At 49.4% G+C, this 16,110-nt stretch overlaps 1 protein-coding gene across 2 annotated transcripts in view; it reads left to right on the forward strand.

Moving 5' to 3' along the window:
• Positions 1-12,354, forward strand: part of TSHZ1 (teashirt zinc finger homeobox 1) — a 77,951-nt gene extending 65,597 nt beyond the window's left edge. Inside the window, exon 2 of one of the 2 annotated variants that reach the window (XR_008375997.1) lies at positions 7,862-7,983. Coding sequence is in view for 1 of the 2 variants with exons in the window: in XM_053571736.1 (XP_053427711.1) it covers positions 7,862-11,010 (3,149 nt within the window). In the remaining variant the exon portion in view is untranslated. Of the gene's footprint in view, positions 1-7,861 lie in introns of both variants that reach the window. The other variant, XM_053571736.1, reaches the window with a different exon arrangement.
• The last annotated feature ends 3,756 nt before the right edge of the window (positions 12,355-16,110 follow it).

Genomic DNA, 16,110 nt, shown 5'->3' on the forward strand with positions numbered 1-16,110 from the left:
TTTCTGCAACATGCCACAAACTCTGGACAAGAGATTAATACTCGAGTGCTTACTGGGGAGAGAAGGAGGGTCTTGAAATAAGGTTTTTGATTTCTCACTTAATTGGAAATTGGATTCTGGGGCCGTGAGAGAAAGAAGCAATTATACTTATTTTAGGGCAGTTACCTGTGAATTTCTAATTAGAATTAGAATTAGGAAAAACAGGTCATTTTATGTACTGACTGTGTAATTCTTAAAAATGATTTCAATTCAGTTTTAAGTAAATAATTCTGTTATAAATCAAACGTTCAGGCAAACCATTAATCATACTTTAGCAATTGGTTTTGGCAACGTGAATTTGTTAGAGTGATAAAAAAAACCTTTGTTCCCATCCTGTCAGAGCAGAAGTGGTCTTCAGCTTTGCTTGGCACGTGTCAGCTTTCCTGCGGGAACTCAGCTGTGTTAGCAAATCAGGGGTATCTTGCTCGTATTTTCATATTCTCTGCCTATATGTGCTCTCTGTGTGTTTTTTTTTTTTTGTCCCAGCATATTCTAACTTTCATCAGAACCACCTGCTCTCCTCATAACGAAGTGCAGTTACTATACAAGTAATCAATTATAAATTTGGAAGAAAGTGTGTTTTGTAAGATTCTGTAACAAATTGAAGCTATACATTTATCACTTAGGTGTGTGTAAGCCCCTTTTGTGAATTAGCCTCATGGAGTAAATATATTTTGATATAATGGCCATCTGTTCATGGATATCACATTTGCCAGCCTAAAAAATAGTTTCACGTCGATAAACATGTAATTTGGTCTGATTATATAGTTTCAGCAGGTGGCAATACAATAGCGAAGTTTGGTGTTTACTGTAAGGCAGTCACCAGGCGGGGACTAAAGACCTGCGTTTTGTGTTTGTCACTTTTGAATATCCATTTTCCTTTTTCACAGCCACCTCTCAATTATGCATGCTAAGGAGGAAAAGAGAGCTGGGGTAAACAAAGTTTCCAGACCTTACTGTTGTCATTTGCGGCCACCACCTCTCCCAGCAGGCCTTGGCAGAGCTGTTAACAAGCCTGGTTAACAACCATTTCTGCCTGGTTTGGGCTTTCCAACCTTTCCCTTCTTTCCTCTGTTTTTTGCAGACATTCTGCTACTCACAAAACCACTGCAAGACAGACTGAGGGGAGGAAGATGAGAAGGGGCCCAGCTAGTTCCCACAGTGCCCACCTGGTTGACAGCACCCACCTCCACAGTGGGCAGCCAAGACTGGGTCAGCTTTTTTTGGGACAGGCGTACCATGTTTTTCTTTCCATTGTCCTTACTTATTTGGTGTTAGCAGAAGCACAGCAGAAGGCCAAGCAGGTTCCTGCCCACAGCTGCAGGAGGACAGCACATCGCCCTGCATGTAATTTTCTAGTTCACTCTGTGAGTCCGCAGGATGTGAGGAGGAGGGAGAAGAGCAGCACCTTAGTCCTTTCTGGCTGCTATCACAGAACGCCAAAGACCAGGTGGCTGTCGAACAACAGAAATTTACTGCTCATAGTTCTGAGGGCTGGGGAGTCTGAGGTCAAGGCTGCAGCAGCTCTGGTGTCTGGTGAGGCCCTTCCTGACTCAGAGGTGGCATCATCTCCCTCTGTCATTGCACAGTGGAAGGGGCCAGGCAGCTCTCTGGTGCCTCTTTCATAAGGGCACTAATCCCATTTGTGAAGGCTGCACCCTGATAGCTGAATCATTTCCCAAAGGCCCCACCTCCCAGTAAATCACTTTGAAGTTTAGATGTCAACATATGATTTGGGGGGACATAGACAATCAGACCATGGCAGCAGATAAGCACAGAGTTGGGTTTAATGCTGCTGCTGCTAATTCTGTTATTTCCATATCCCACAACTCCAGAAGATGTCAGTCATTGCTGTGATTGGGAAAACTGAGGCCCTGGTACCTGAGTGAGGGCCTTGAGTCACCTTGTCTGTAAGTGACTGAGCCTTGATTGGCTGTTGCCCACGTCTCCAGACATCGTGCCCAGACCTTCTGTCTGTCTCTCTTCATGTCATGCTGTGAGGAGTAAGGTGGGGTGGAGGGTGGGGGTCTGTCCTTGCGCAGGAAGCACAGAATGGCCACACGAGTGACAAGAAGACAAGAAATGGTCATCAGCCTCACTCCTTCCAGCCTGGCCTGCCCCTCTTCTTCCAGACCACCCTAGCATGTCTCCAGGGCCAGTTAGTAGAGCTTGTTCATGGAGCTGTGCGTGACAGGTGTGACCTCGGAGTGGGGCTCTTGCCTCCAAAAGTCGTCTGGCCCATCTCTCCCTGATGTAGACTTAGCAGAGTCAGAGCACACCTTCCTTCCCAGTACTGAAGCCCATTGGCTGGGTGTCTGCAGGTCCTGTGGGGTCTGGCTGAGCTTGCCACCTCCTCAGTCTCGTCCTGTGGCACCTGGACTTCTTGTGCTCCTTGGTGCCTTAGACCCTTAAAATGCAAACCGGCTGACCTCAGAGCCTTCTGAGGGTTCTGTTCTGGGGTGCCAGTGCACTTTCCTGCCACCCTGTTTTAGAAGGTGGGAGCTGGCATGGGGGTCTCTCTGGGCTGCTTTGGGAGGACCGGTGTGAAGGGGCAGCACAGCTCAGAAGCCCAGCCCAGCTGCAGGAAGATAGGGAGATTTGGGTGGTCAAGGGTGGTCACCTCTTGTCATTATTGCTATTGTTAAAATTTAACAATAGCCAGTCTATTTAAACCCAGCCAGTCGAGCAAAGGGGAAAGTGAGGCTAGCACTAGCTCAGCAGGAGTCTGGCGCATCCTCAGGACTCTCCTGCCCACCTCTGTCAACTGTGGACAGTTGATTCCCTTGTCCCCAAAACAGGCTGGGCTACCCTACAGACCACGTGTCTATGACCACAAGATCTTGGAGGAAGAGGCGACCCTGACCAGCACCTCGGTTTGAGGGACAGGGGTGGTGGGAGAATGGGCAGGCATGTGTGGGCACCCATTGCAGGTGGATGTGCCCCCATCCTAGGGGACAGGAGAGCTGCTGGGGGCTCAGGAGGATGATTTCGGACCAAGAGAAGGTGTCTGGTGGCACAGGCAGCAGGACTCGCTGTCCTCCCAGGTGTCTCTCGCAGGTTTGTGCTTCCTCACATCACTTGTAAATTAGAGGGAAAAAGTTAATTAATTAAAAAAATACATACAATGAGCTAAAAGAGCACAGTAGAAAGTGGAATAGCCAGATAATGTCAGATCATCAGGATTCATGAGCTAGAAGAGCAGATGCCAGAGGCTGAGAAGGTGCCAGGAGAGAACCGAGCCCACCATCCCGGGGCTGCGGCACCAGGAGTTTCAAGTGCATGGGCCGAGTCACCCCCTGCCCATCCGGGGACTTTGCAGCCTCTCCTACAGGAAGGCTGCATGGGGTGGCCATGAGATTGAGGAGGGAGCTGAGAGGGGCCATGGGTGTCAGGAGCCAGTGGGGTTGGCCTAGGTCAGCTTTAAGGGCAGCACAGGTCAGGCCTACCACCAGCTAATTCAGAAATGGCATGACATGGCTAATCCAGGTTTCTTGAAAACACTGAAGAAGACTTTGAAAATACAGATATTTATTAAGATCTACTTCACGCAATGATAAATAAGCCTTGTATTCATCTAGGGATAAAAACCCACTATTAAGATTCTTTGAAAAGGATTTTTCCCACTGTACTGTGTATACAATTTTGTCTACTACTTTTTTCATCTAATGACTTCCCTCATGCCAGTAAAGCGTATTTTTAATGTTTGAATGATACATATTCTAGACAAAAACTACAGTGCGCTTTACCCCTGTTGTTGCAGATTTAGATGGTAGCCAACTTTACGTGATGTCAGAGGATGTTTTGTATAAAGGACATCTTGGAAGGTTTTCCTGTGTTTCGTATCATCTTCTCAGGCTGTACTTCCAAGAATAAAGTTATTGAGGCAAAGCGTGTCAACGTTGTAAAATCTCTGCGTATACTCTTTTTCTTTGAGATTCTCTCATTTATATCACTGTCTCTGGCACAGAACAGGTGTTCTAAATACTTAATCCAAATTATTTCTGGTCATTAATTCATGCAAAAGCATGTAGTTTGTGTCTCCTCTGGGATTTAGATGTTAAACAAAAGAAAATAACTTGGTTCTGAAGGTGGGGGCAGACCTTGGACCAGGCGCCCAGGCATCCTTCATCATTTGTTTTCTGTGTAACTTTGGGGAAGCTGGTCGACTTCTCCTAGACTCAGTTTCTCACCTGCCAAACAGGCATTTGAATGATACTGACCTCAAAGGTCGTGTGGGTTGAATGAGGTAGTGAGACTAAAGTGCTGGGTGCAGAGGTGCATGGCCCGCGCTCAGATTTAGATGAATGAAAGAGGTCACAGTTTGATGAAGAAGAGGACAGACAGGTAAACATCTCTGAATTCTTCAGGGAGTGGTGAATGTCTGTGAGGGGATTAAGAGAGATGTCATAAGTAAGTGACATCTGAGCCTCCCAAGGGCTGAGGGACAGCAGTTTATACCAGGCAGAGGCTGTAGGGTGGGGTAGTGTCCAGCAGAGGGTAAGGGACTTCCACAGAGCTCAGGGCTGTGAGAGCTATGTGTCTGGGGCAGCTGGAGGGAGCCTGTCCAGGGCAGGTGAGGGGAGGAGGCCAGGTGAGGGGAGACTCTCCAGGATGGGAGAGAGGAGAAGGCTGGGTGGGGGGGAGCCTGTCCAGGATAGGTGAGGGGAGGAGGCCAGCTGTGGGGAGCCTGTCCAGGGCAGGGGAGGGGAGGAGTCCAGGTGAGGGGAGACTATCCAGGATGGGAGAGGGGAGAAGGCTGGGTGGGGGGAGAATGTCCAGGATGGGAGAGGGGAGAAGGTTGGGTGGGGGGGAGCCTGTCCAGGATGGGAGAGGGGAGAAGGCTGGGTGGGGGGGGAGCCTGTCCAGGATAGGTGAGAGGAGGAGGCCAGCTGGGGGGAGCCTGTCCAGGACAGGTGAGGGGAGGAGGCCAGCTGGGGGGAGCCTGTCCAGGACAGGTGAGGGGAGGAGGCCAGCTGGGGGGAGCCTGTCCAGGACAGGTGAGGGGAGGAGGCCAGCTGGGGGGAGCCTGTCCAGGACAGGTGAGGGGAGGAGGCCAGCTGGGGGGAGCCTGTCCAGGACAGGTGAGGGGAGGAGGCCAGCTGTGGGGAGCCTGTCCAGGGCAGGTGAGGGGAGGAGGCCAGCTGGGGGGAGCCTGTCCAGGGCAGGTGAAGGGAGGAGGCCAGCTGGGGGGAGCCTGTCCAGGGCAGGTGAGGGGAGGAGGCCAGCTGGGGGGAGCCTGTCCAGGGCAGGTGAGGGGAGGAGGCCAGCTGGGGGGAGCCTGTCCAGGGCAGGTGAAGGGAGGAGGCCAGCTGGGGGGAGACAGTCCGGGATGGGTGCATCGGGCAGGGCTGAGTTTAGCTCCATAGTTGGGGAGCCAGGAAGCCTGTATGATCAGGCTGCCTTTCTGGCTTGGACACTTTTTGAGGAGACTCAGAGATTCTGAGGGAGAGAAAGCATGGGGCTTCTGTGAGGCGGGGAGTGCGGGGGAGGTAGCAGGTGTCTGTTTTTGGATGTGGAGTGGTGGAGGATGTCTTTGGATGGTGCAGCTCAGGGCCTGCCACTCCAGAAGGGCCTGATGCCTCCCCCCGTAGCCCAGCTCTGCATTGCCCTTGACTGTACCCTTCAGTGTGGTCATCATAGCCCACAGAGCAGGGGCATCTTGTGGCTCAAACCAGTGTGACCTGGGCCAGGCTCAGTTAGAGGTGACGAGTCTGACCAGGGGTTCTTCAAGTAGGGTCACTGGAGTAAGGGTCTCAGCTGTGGTTCTGGGATCTAGACCATCCTAAACATTCAGTAATGAGCAAAATGAAAATGTGACTGAACTTGGCAATTATCTTTTGATTTCCTGAGTGTTACCTTGTACCACAGGGTCACAGAGTCATCTAGAGCATTCCTTAGCCAGGTGCTGATGCCTGTAGTTACAGCCCAAGAGGCCCATAGCTGCTAGGACTTGCACTGCAGACCGCTTTTCACACCAACAGGAGGAACTGGGGAACAGTAGTCATGGCGGCTGTGTCAGTGCTGCTGTCCCGCCCGCCGTGAAGCACCTGGGCACATGTGCTCAGGCTGCTCCTGCTGTCCCCTGGTGGGACTCATGTTGTGTGCATCTCTGTCTCACTGTGTGCCCATGTGCGTGTGTGTGCCTGTGTGCACATACATGATCATGTGTGTGCCTGTGTGCACGTACGTGATCATGTGTGTGCCTGAGTGTGGCATGGCTGCTGCCACAGCCTGAAGCCTTCACTGGCAGGTGATGGTGCCTCTCTGTGCCCCACCTGCCCCTGGCATCCTCCTTCTGGTGAACAAAGAGGGGTTCTGTCTCTGCTCTCAACCTCTCTGTAAATGTGTGTGCTGTTTGCCACATTCCCGTAGGATCTGGCTCTGATAATGTGATAATGAGTGATGATATTTAATGAGACACACTCTCAGGTCATATCAATGCATTTTAATAGGGGCTTTCTGGAAAATATCCTAACCCCAAATTTCCCAAGTTGTTGATGGAACTCTCATTCAGCTAATCATTTGATCAAAATAAGAAAAGAAAGTAAAAGTACATTGATCACCAAAGTTTAGGAGGTAGCACCTCAGTGCGCTCCTTGGGAATTAGCAAGGCACGGTTCACAGTCAGATACCCATGATGGCCTGTAGCACAGGAAGCCAGGCTCTGTCTGATGGTCAGTGGAGCAGCTGCCCCGTCCTCTGGGTCTCCCTGGGAGGGGCTGCGTCCATCCCAGAAGTTGCTGGCTGTGCATGGCAGGCCTGCAGGAGGCCTGTGGGGCACACACTGGCCTTTCATAACTAAAAAGTTTTATTGTGATACAATATTTATAACAGAAAAGTTACCATTTTAACCATTTTAGATGTACAGCTCAGTGGCATTAAGGACAGTTACATTATTATTTAGCTGTCACCACCATCCATCTCCACAACTTTTTGTCTTCCACAATTTCAACCCATTAAGCAACAGCTTCCCACTCATCACCCCCGTTGGGGGAGGGGACCCTGTTCCCTCCCCTTCTGCCCCCAACAACCACTGTTCCCCTCTCTGTCTAGGGACCCCTGTAGGAGGAATCATATAGTATTTGTGCTGCTGTGACTGGCTTATTTCACTTTGGATAATGTCCTCGAGGTCCGTCCCTGTGGTAGCAGGTGTCAGAGCTCCCTTCCTTGCTAAGGCGGAATGATGTCCCACTGTCTGGGTAGATACCCATGGACACGCGTGCTATTTTCCCCTTTGATTATGGTGAAGGATGATGCTTTGGACAGCAGTGTATGGGCCGTGGCTCTTTGTCTCTTGTTTGGCAACCCCACACGGGTGGCACCATGCTCTGTCCATTCAGGACAGTGGCGGCACTATTTCCTGTTCTTTGTAGTGAAGCCCAGAGAGTTTTATTGGTTACCATTAAGGAGTATTTCTATTTATGGGAGCCACAGAATATTGATGGTGAAATATCTTGCCCTAAAAGTTGATAACCAGGTCCCTCCTGATGGGTGTTTCAAATATTTCCCATGTGGAAGTTATAGGGGACACACATGTCACCAACCCTTACGTAGTTCTTTGGGGGAGGGGACAAAATGTCACCTCTGAGTACAGGGCAGATAACTAGTCTTTAGTTCAGGACTGAAAATGGATTCACTTGGGAGGGGAATTGTTTTTTTGAAACCTAAGGGCTGCGGTGGAGTTGCAAAGTGGGTAGACACATGAAGTGGAGGTGACCTTGTAGCCTGTGAGCTCAACCTTTTTAAAGATCACCTAACTATGGGGAGGCCGCGTCCTCAGGATGATTCACTTCTTCTAACCATGGTTCATTTTTCTCCCCAGCTTACGTTCCCGAGGAAGAGCTGAAGGCGGCAGCTATCTGCGAGGAGCGCGTGGAGGACGATGGGCTGCCCTTGGACGTTCAGGAAAGCGAGTTCGTGTGCAACGAAGAGACGGACTCCCCAGTCAGCACTGCCACCAACCAGGATGCCGGCTACGGGTCCCCGTTCAGCGAGAGCAGCGACCAGCTAGCCCATTTCAAAAGCTCCTCATCCAGGGAGGAGAAAGAGGACCCTCCGTGCTCGGACGGGGTCTCCTACCCCCAGGACAGCTTGGCGCAGATCAAAGCTGTGTATGCAAACCTGTTCTCGGACTCCTGCTGGTCTAGCTTAGCCCTGGACTTGAAGAAGTCCAGTTCCACCACCAGCACCAATGATGCGGGCCCCAAGGAGAGCTCCGCCCCCACCCCCACGCCTCCCACCTGCACCGCCAGCTCGGCGGGCGCCCCGGCGAGCACACCCAGCACCAGCACCAGCCACGCCAGCACCACCAGTAGCAGCAGCGGCTCGGGCTACGACTGGCACCAGGCCGCCCTGGCCAAGACGCTGCAGCAGACATCGTCGTATGGGCTGCTGCCCGAGCCCAGCCTGTTCAGCACCGTGCAGCTCTACCGGCAGAACAACAAGCTCTACGGGTCCGTGTTCACGGGCGCCAGCAAGTTCCGCTGCAAGGACTGCAGCGCGGCCTATGACACGCTGGTGGAGCTGACGGTGCACATGAACGAGACGGGACACTACCGCGACGACAACAGGGACAAGGACTCGGAGAAGACCAAGCGCTGGTCCAAGCCCCGGAAGCGCTCGCTGATGGAGATGGAGGGCAAGGAGGATGCGCAGAAGGTGCTCAAGTGCATGTACTGTGGGCACTCCTTCGAGTCCCTGCAGGACCTCAGCGTGCACATGATCAAAACCAAGCATTACCAGAAAGTGCCTCTGAAGGAGCCCGTGCCAGCCATCACCAAACTGGTCCCTTCTACCAAAAAGAGAGCACTGCAGGACCTGGCGCCCCCGTGCTCCCCCGAGCCCGCCGCGCTGGCCGCCGAGGTCGCGCTGAGCGAGTCGGCCAAGGACCAGAAGGCGGCCAACCCGTACGTCACGCCCAACAACCGCTATGGCTACCAGAACGGCGCTAGTTACACCTGGCAGTTCGAGGCCCGCAAGGCGCAGATCCTCAAGTGCATGGAGTGCGGCAGCTCCCACGACACCTTGCAGCAGCTCACCGCTCACATGATGGTCACCGGCCATTTCTTAAAAGTGACCACCTCGGCCTCCAAAAAAGGGAAGCAGCTGGTGCTGGACCCCGTGGTGGAGGAGAAGATCCAGTCCATCCCCCTGCCACCCACGACGCACACGCGCCTGCCTGCCCCCGGCGTCAAAAAGCAGCCCGAGTCCCCCGCGGGGTCCACGACCTCCGAGGAGAAGAAGGAGCCGGAGAAGAAGGCGCCGGTGGCCGGCGACCCAGACACCATCAAGCAGGAGAGTGAGGACACCCCGGAGAAGTTTGAGCCCACCACCCTGTACCCCTACCTGCGGGAGGAGGACCTGGATGACAGCCCCAAGGGCGGCGTGGACATTCTCAAGTCCCTGGAGAACACCGTCTCCACCGCCATCAGCAAAGCGCAGAACGGCGCGCCATCGTGGGGCGGCTACCCCAGCATCCACGCGGCTTACCAGCTGCCCGGCGCAGGGAAGCCGCTACAGGCGGCCGTGCAGAGCGTGCAGGTGCAGGCCTCGTACGCAGGCAGCGTGAAGTCGCTGCCTTCCGCCGAACACAACGCCCTCCTGCACTCCCCCGGGAGCCTCACGCCCCCTCCGCACAAGAGCAACGTGTCTGCCATGGAGGAGCTGGTGGAGAAGGTCACCGGCAAGGTCAGCGTCAAGAAGGAGGAGAGACCCCCTGAGAAGGAGAAGAGCCCCCCGGCCAAGGCTGTGTCCCCCGTAGCAAAGGAGAATAAAGATTTTCCTAAAACGGAGGAGACCAGCGGCAAACAGCAGAAGAAGGGCCCTGATGCTGAGACCGGGAAGGCCAAAAAGGAGGGTCTGGTGGATGTCCACACCCCAAATGGCACAGAGCCTCTCAAAGCCAAGGTCACCAACGGTTGTAACAACTTGGGGATCATCACCGACCACTCCCCAGAACCTTCCTTCATCAACCCCCTGAGCGCTCTGCAGTCCATCATGAACACCCACCTGGGCAAGGTGTCCAAGCCCATGAGCCCCTCTCTGGACCCACTGGCCATGCTGTACAAGATCAGCAACAGCGTGCTGGAGAAGCCGGTCTACCCCAGCGCCCCGGTGAAGCCAGCCGACGCCATCGACCGCTACTACTACGAGAACAGCGACCAGCCCATCGACCTGACCAAGGCCAAGAACAAGCCCCTGGTTTCCAGCGTGGCCGATGCGGTGGCGTCGCCTCTTCGGGAGAGCGCCCTCATGGACATCTCTGACATGGTGAAAAACCTCACAGGCCGGCTGACCCCCAAGTCCTCGACGCCCTCCACCGTGTCAGAGAAGTCCGACGCCGACGGCAGCAGCTTTGAGGAGGCGCTGGACGAGCTGTCACCGGTGCACAAGCGGAAGGGGCGGCAGTCCAACTGGAACCCCCAGCACCTTCTGATCCTGCAGGCCCAGTTTGCTTCTAGCCTGCGAGAGACGCCAGAGGGCAAGTACATCATGTCGGACCTGGGCCCGCAGGAGCGGGTGCACATCTCCAAGTTCACCGGCCTCTCCATGACCACCATCAGCCACTGGCTGGCCAACGTGAAGTACCAGCTGAGGAGGACAGGGGGGACGAAATTCCTAAAGAACCTGGACACAGGGCATCCTGTTTTCTTTTGCAACGATTGTGCCTCTCAATTCAGAACTGCTTCCACATACATAAGTCACCTGGAGACACACTTAGGCTTCAGCCTGAAGGACCTCTCCAAGCTGCCACTCAATCAGATTCAAGAACAGAATGTTTCCAAAGTCCTCGCCAACAAAGCTCTGGGCCCCCTGGGGGCTGCTGAGGAAGACTTGGGCTCCACATTCCAGTGTAAGCTCTGCAACCGGACTTTTGCGAGCAAGCACGCGGTCAAACTGCACCTTAGCAAAACACACGGCAAGTCCCCAGAGGACCACCTGATCTACGTGACGGAGCTGGAGAAGCAGTAGCCTCCGGGATGCACGTGGCCGCAGAACAACATTGCACTAGCCGGCGTCGCCGCCCTGCACTAGGCCTGGCCTGAGCCTCTAAAGTCAGTCTTTCCTTTGTTGCTGAACTGCCTATCAGGACCTCGGTTTTTCTTACACACATTTTGTAGCTATATTTATATGCTCTTTGTCTGATCTGTGCATGTTATTTTTCTTTTTCCGTGAGTCAAAGACTGACCTTTATTTTCAACATCTGTTCTTGATGTTAAAGCTATCTTTTGTAGGAAACAGTAGGGCACGCTGCTCAGAGATGTTACTTAGCAGGAAAGAAAGACACAAATAACAATGATAGAAAGACATCCTAAAATTACGAAGTTGCCATGACAATAAAGGTCATAGAACCTGGTAGTGTCAAATTTAACCCTTTGAGGACTGTAATCGCATTTCTGTGCCTTTCACTCAAGGAAAAAAAAAAAAAGAAAGAAAGAAAAAAGAAAAGGCTTAAAGGCATTTCACTCAGATCAAAAGCTGTGTCAGACACAAAACTTATTTAATAATTAAAAAATGAGCTTTTATATGCAGGACTGGTGTGTGAGGAAACATGCATGCAGCTATTGGAAGATAGGAAGCTGTCTAGGACTCCCGGGGTTAGGAGGCCATCACTTCACTCTTTTAAAACAAAAACAAAACAAAAAAACATAAACAACAGCAACAAATACCCCAGTCGCCACTATGCCCAAACCCTCTGGATGCTGAAAAATGCCACTTTTGGCAAAAAAAGTATGCAAGCTATTATTTTAAAATGTGTAAAAATGTTATTTCTTTTTTCCTGTAAAATACTGCAGTTTATAGTTATTTACAAATGTAAGCTTTGGTACAAGCTGACCTTTCTATAGCGTGCTGCATTGGTAAATGAAAAAAAAAATGGGGCAAATGTTGGAGTCCTTTCCTTGTAAATTGCCAGCATCAGCTTAAAAACTCCTGTATGTTACATATCGTACCATTTTAATCTGTTCAACTTTCTTTGTACCTTTTGGCTGTATGCTTTCTCTTTTAACTTTTTATATTGTCATTTTATATTAAATTTCTGTGTATATAATGTAAAACCACAATTTTTGAATAAAATTTACTTCCTGCAGCTTGATTTAAATAGAGAAATTTTACTGGCACCTGCATCTCTCCAGATGCAGGTACTCAGAGGAACTATCAGACAGAAATAAATAAATAAAAACAAAGCAAGCAATGCACTATTCATTATACCTTTTGATGTTCTATCATTAATATTGTACAGTACATTTTGGTTCACACAATTAAATCCACTGTTTTCTCAAATGTAAAATAAACCCACATGCAGTTCTTGATTTACGTAGATTGTCATGTCGTTATTATTTTGCCTTTGAGATGTTATTTCAGCAACAAGAGGTATTGCTTATGCAATCAACCAACCAAAATCCTATTCAGAATCATCGTTTCATGATTTGTGTGCTGACATCCTTCATTCAAATGATAAGTATTGCATTTTTTTAAATGATAATTAAAATTTTTAACTCTACTAGGTGCCAAGGACTGTCAAGCTTAGCCATTGAGTGACGGCTGTTCTGTGCTTAGATGGGCTGAGATGCTTCCTTCAGAGAAGCTGTTTTCAGGACTTAAAAATACCTGTAATAAACCAGTGTGTACATCCGGGGACTTAATAAGGGTGGAAGGATGGGTCTTGCCCTCATAGCAAAGACACCCCCAGGACCCTGGAATTAGTTCAGTGTTGCTCCAAAGAGGAAAACCTGAGATCCAAGCTTTTGAAAGTGTACAAAGTAGGCGTGGGGCTGGGGTTAACCTGGCTGCTCTCTTTTATTCAGTGTTTGAGCTGTGTTTTCTTTCTGTAGATGACTCCAGAGCACCGAGAACACTGGGTCGCTTGTCACATGAGCACCCAGCCCCCCCCCCACCCAGAGGGGACCCTCACCCCTGAGAGTCCAGGACCACTGTTCAGTAAATACTGGGGGCACAGTGACACTGAGGCCCTCTGGCCTCCCTTTTTTTACCCAAGAAACACTTAAGTGACATGAGCAGGAAAATTTACTTTCCTACCTTTTGCTTGAATTTTCATAAAATTATATCCTGAGAAAGGTTGGAGCTCACACTGCTCTGTTGAGAAGCAGCTAAGCAATTGTGATATTTTAATTATTTCCCCTGCACTGGCCTGTGACAGCGAGGATTGTTCTGTTTCCACTAATGATTTGAGGAGGAGGAGTAGGGCCAGGTGGGTCATGTTGACACAGTCTTTTGTGCTAATGCAGCAGCATGCCAGGGAGGTTTGGAAATTTTTCTGGCTTTTTTCATTGGTAAATAGCTGCGTCCTTTAGGAGCTTCAGCCACTTAGATGGCTCAGTTCAATTACTGGGTGATTATGTTCTTTGGGCTCAAGGGGTGACAGAAGAATAACAATTAGGTCTAAGGGCAGTGGCCTGGGGTCTTTTTGTGATAATCCCTTGAAGTTATATTTATTTTACCACAGACCTGCAAATCTATGATCATGTGATTTCACTCTCACAGGGAAAGAATTATCAGGAAGTGGGAGGTAAGAACTCCCTGGGGAGGGGTTGCTGGAAAGACCCCCACTGTAGCTGTGAAGTGATTTAAAAGCTGTGTTCTATCTGAGTTCCCATCATCGGGGGACAGACACAGAATTTGGGTTTTCCTTTCTAAATTTTTGTTCTTTTTAATTCATCAGCCATACTGCTGTGTTGTCATCACCCCAATTCCCCAACCAGTGGACAGAGGACCAGGTTATCCGAGTCCTGATGACGTGGTACTGATGATGATGATGATGATGATGGAGGAGGTGAGCCTGGTCAGCATTGGTCAGCTAATTCCTAAGTGCCCGCAGCTGTGCCAAGCACTTTCCGCAGGTGGAATCATCCCTCTGCCATGGGCTCTGTCACTTCCATCCCAGGTTTTGGGTGAGGAGCCCAGCACGGCAGGATCAAGGAATGTGCCTGAGGCCATATAGCTCTGAAGGACAGAGCTTGGGCTTAGAGCCCAAAGAGTGTTTGCTGCCAGGTCCATGGTCTTAGCCACTCCCCTTGCAGGAGGGTGATCTGCCCCAGGAGAGGGTTTGTGATTTCACCTCCATGAAGACATCAGGGGATCTCCCAGGGGCTGGGAGCTGGGCTGGTGAGACAAGTGGTGGGCCTCCACCAGAGCGGCCCCAGCAGGTGAGTGGCCAGTGCCTCACACCTCCCTCTCTGTGCCCTCGCTGGATGGCAAAATCTGATACTTCTGTCTTCTGCTGGACCTTAAAAATAAATCAAAGTGTTGTTTGTTATGAGTTGGTAGCAACTTAATTGAATACAGATACACCTAGTCCTATACAAACTCAGTTTATAAGCCTACCAGTAGATTGATCCAGGGAACAAATTGGATAGTAATACTGAAGATTTACTTTACTCAGGTCACTCTCCCTTCACCTGTGTCTGGGCACACATCTGTCCCGTCTGTCCACTTGGTGTCTGGCACATGGACTCCACGTGTAGCAGGAGGCCATCTCTGTTCTGAGTCTTCCCTTGGCCCTGGGGTATGGATGTGTCTCTTCTATAGCATGAGGACAAATGGCTCTGAGGACCTGGAGAGAGCTGGCCACTTGTCCTGCCTGGTGGGAGGCTGGGAAGAGCTGGGTAGAAGGCAAGTCACTTCTGAGTGCAGTGGCTTTGTTTGGTTGGGCTGTCATTGCATGCATGCAAAAGTGACCCTATTTTGTGTTCATATTTGCAGCTTGTGATTTAAGTTTAATAACTAAGCAAGTGTTTTCTTTACTTTCAAATGCAGAATTTTTTAAAAATTTGCTATATTCCTTGGAATGTGGATGGGGGAGGATGTTGCTTGATATTTAGTCAATATTTGAAGAAAGATAAAGCCCATGAAATAGTGATTGACAGTAATTTATGTAAGCAAAACAAACTTAGAGGCCGTATACACGAGAAGAAGTGATTATGAACTTTAAGATTTATGTTTCTACATTTCTATAGTTGGTAATATTTAAAAAGCTGTTACCTTAGTCTGAAGCACGCCTAAACTACCAACAAAAGTCAGAGACCTGGACATACAGATAAAGGTTCCTGCTTTTTTTCCAAGGTAAAATTTCTTGTTATTTACTTTATTCTAATTCCTCTGAAGACAGTGGATACCCCTGAAAGCTAATTACTGAGTTGTAAAAGATACCGAAGGGTAAAATGTCTTATGGAGATAATTTGCACTGTTTACATAATTTTTATTCTTATAATCAAAGTGATACATAATCATTGCAGGGATCTTGGAAAACAAAACAAAAACCATAATGAAGGAAATAAAAATTAACTGTTGTTTTCATTTACCTCTAACATCTATATTTCCATGTTTGTACAAAATAGCCTCTGTCAACAGACTTTTGTACCTTGATTTCTTTGTCTACAGTAGATAATGTGCATTTTCCTCATTTCAACAAATATCAAGGATTTAAAAAATTATTGGGGCATATTACAATTTATTTAATCAATTCTCTATTAATCAAAATTTTTTAAAAAGCAACATTTAGCTTTTTTCAAATTTTCACCATTATAAATAAGTCTAAATAACCTTCCACCGAATAATTTTGTGAATATTTTTTATTATTTTCTTGAAACAAATACCAAGCATCGAAATTTCTGTATGATAGTGTGATTTGATTCATGTGGGCAAATTGCCCACAAGAAAGTTCCTAGGAGGTCACACCATTTGCACAAGAATGACTATTTCTACACACCTCCACTTTGTGAATACAAGGTTTAATGGTTGTGTTTCGTTTTTAAGTTTTTGGTCATTTTCACTAATTGGTCAATGTAATCTTGATGTTTTAATTTATAATAGGTATATTTTTTTCATTTTTAAGAGACAGGATCTTGCTCTGTTACCCAAGCTGGAGTGCAGGGGCACTATCAAAGCTTATTATAACCTCAAGCTCCTGGACTCAAGTGATCCTCCTACCTCAGCCTCCCAAGTAGTTGGGACTATAGGTGTGTGCCACCAAGCCTAGCTAATTTTTTTTTTTTTTTTTTTGGTAGAGTAGTGATTTTGCTGTGTTGCCCAGGCTAGTGTCCAAGTTCTGGG

The sequence above is a fragment of the Nycticebus coucang genome, chromosome 19 (genome assembly GCF_027406575.1).
Source record: "Nycticebus coucang isolate mNycCou1 chromosome 19, mNycCou1.pri, whole genome shotgun sequence".
NCBI lineage: Eukaryota > Metazoa > Chordata > Mammalia > Primates > Lorisidae > Nycticebus > Nycticebus coucang.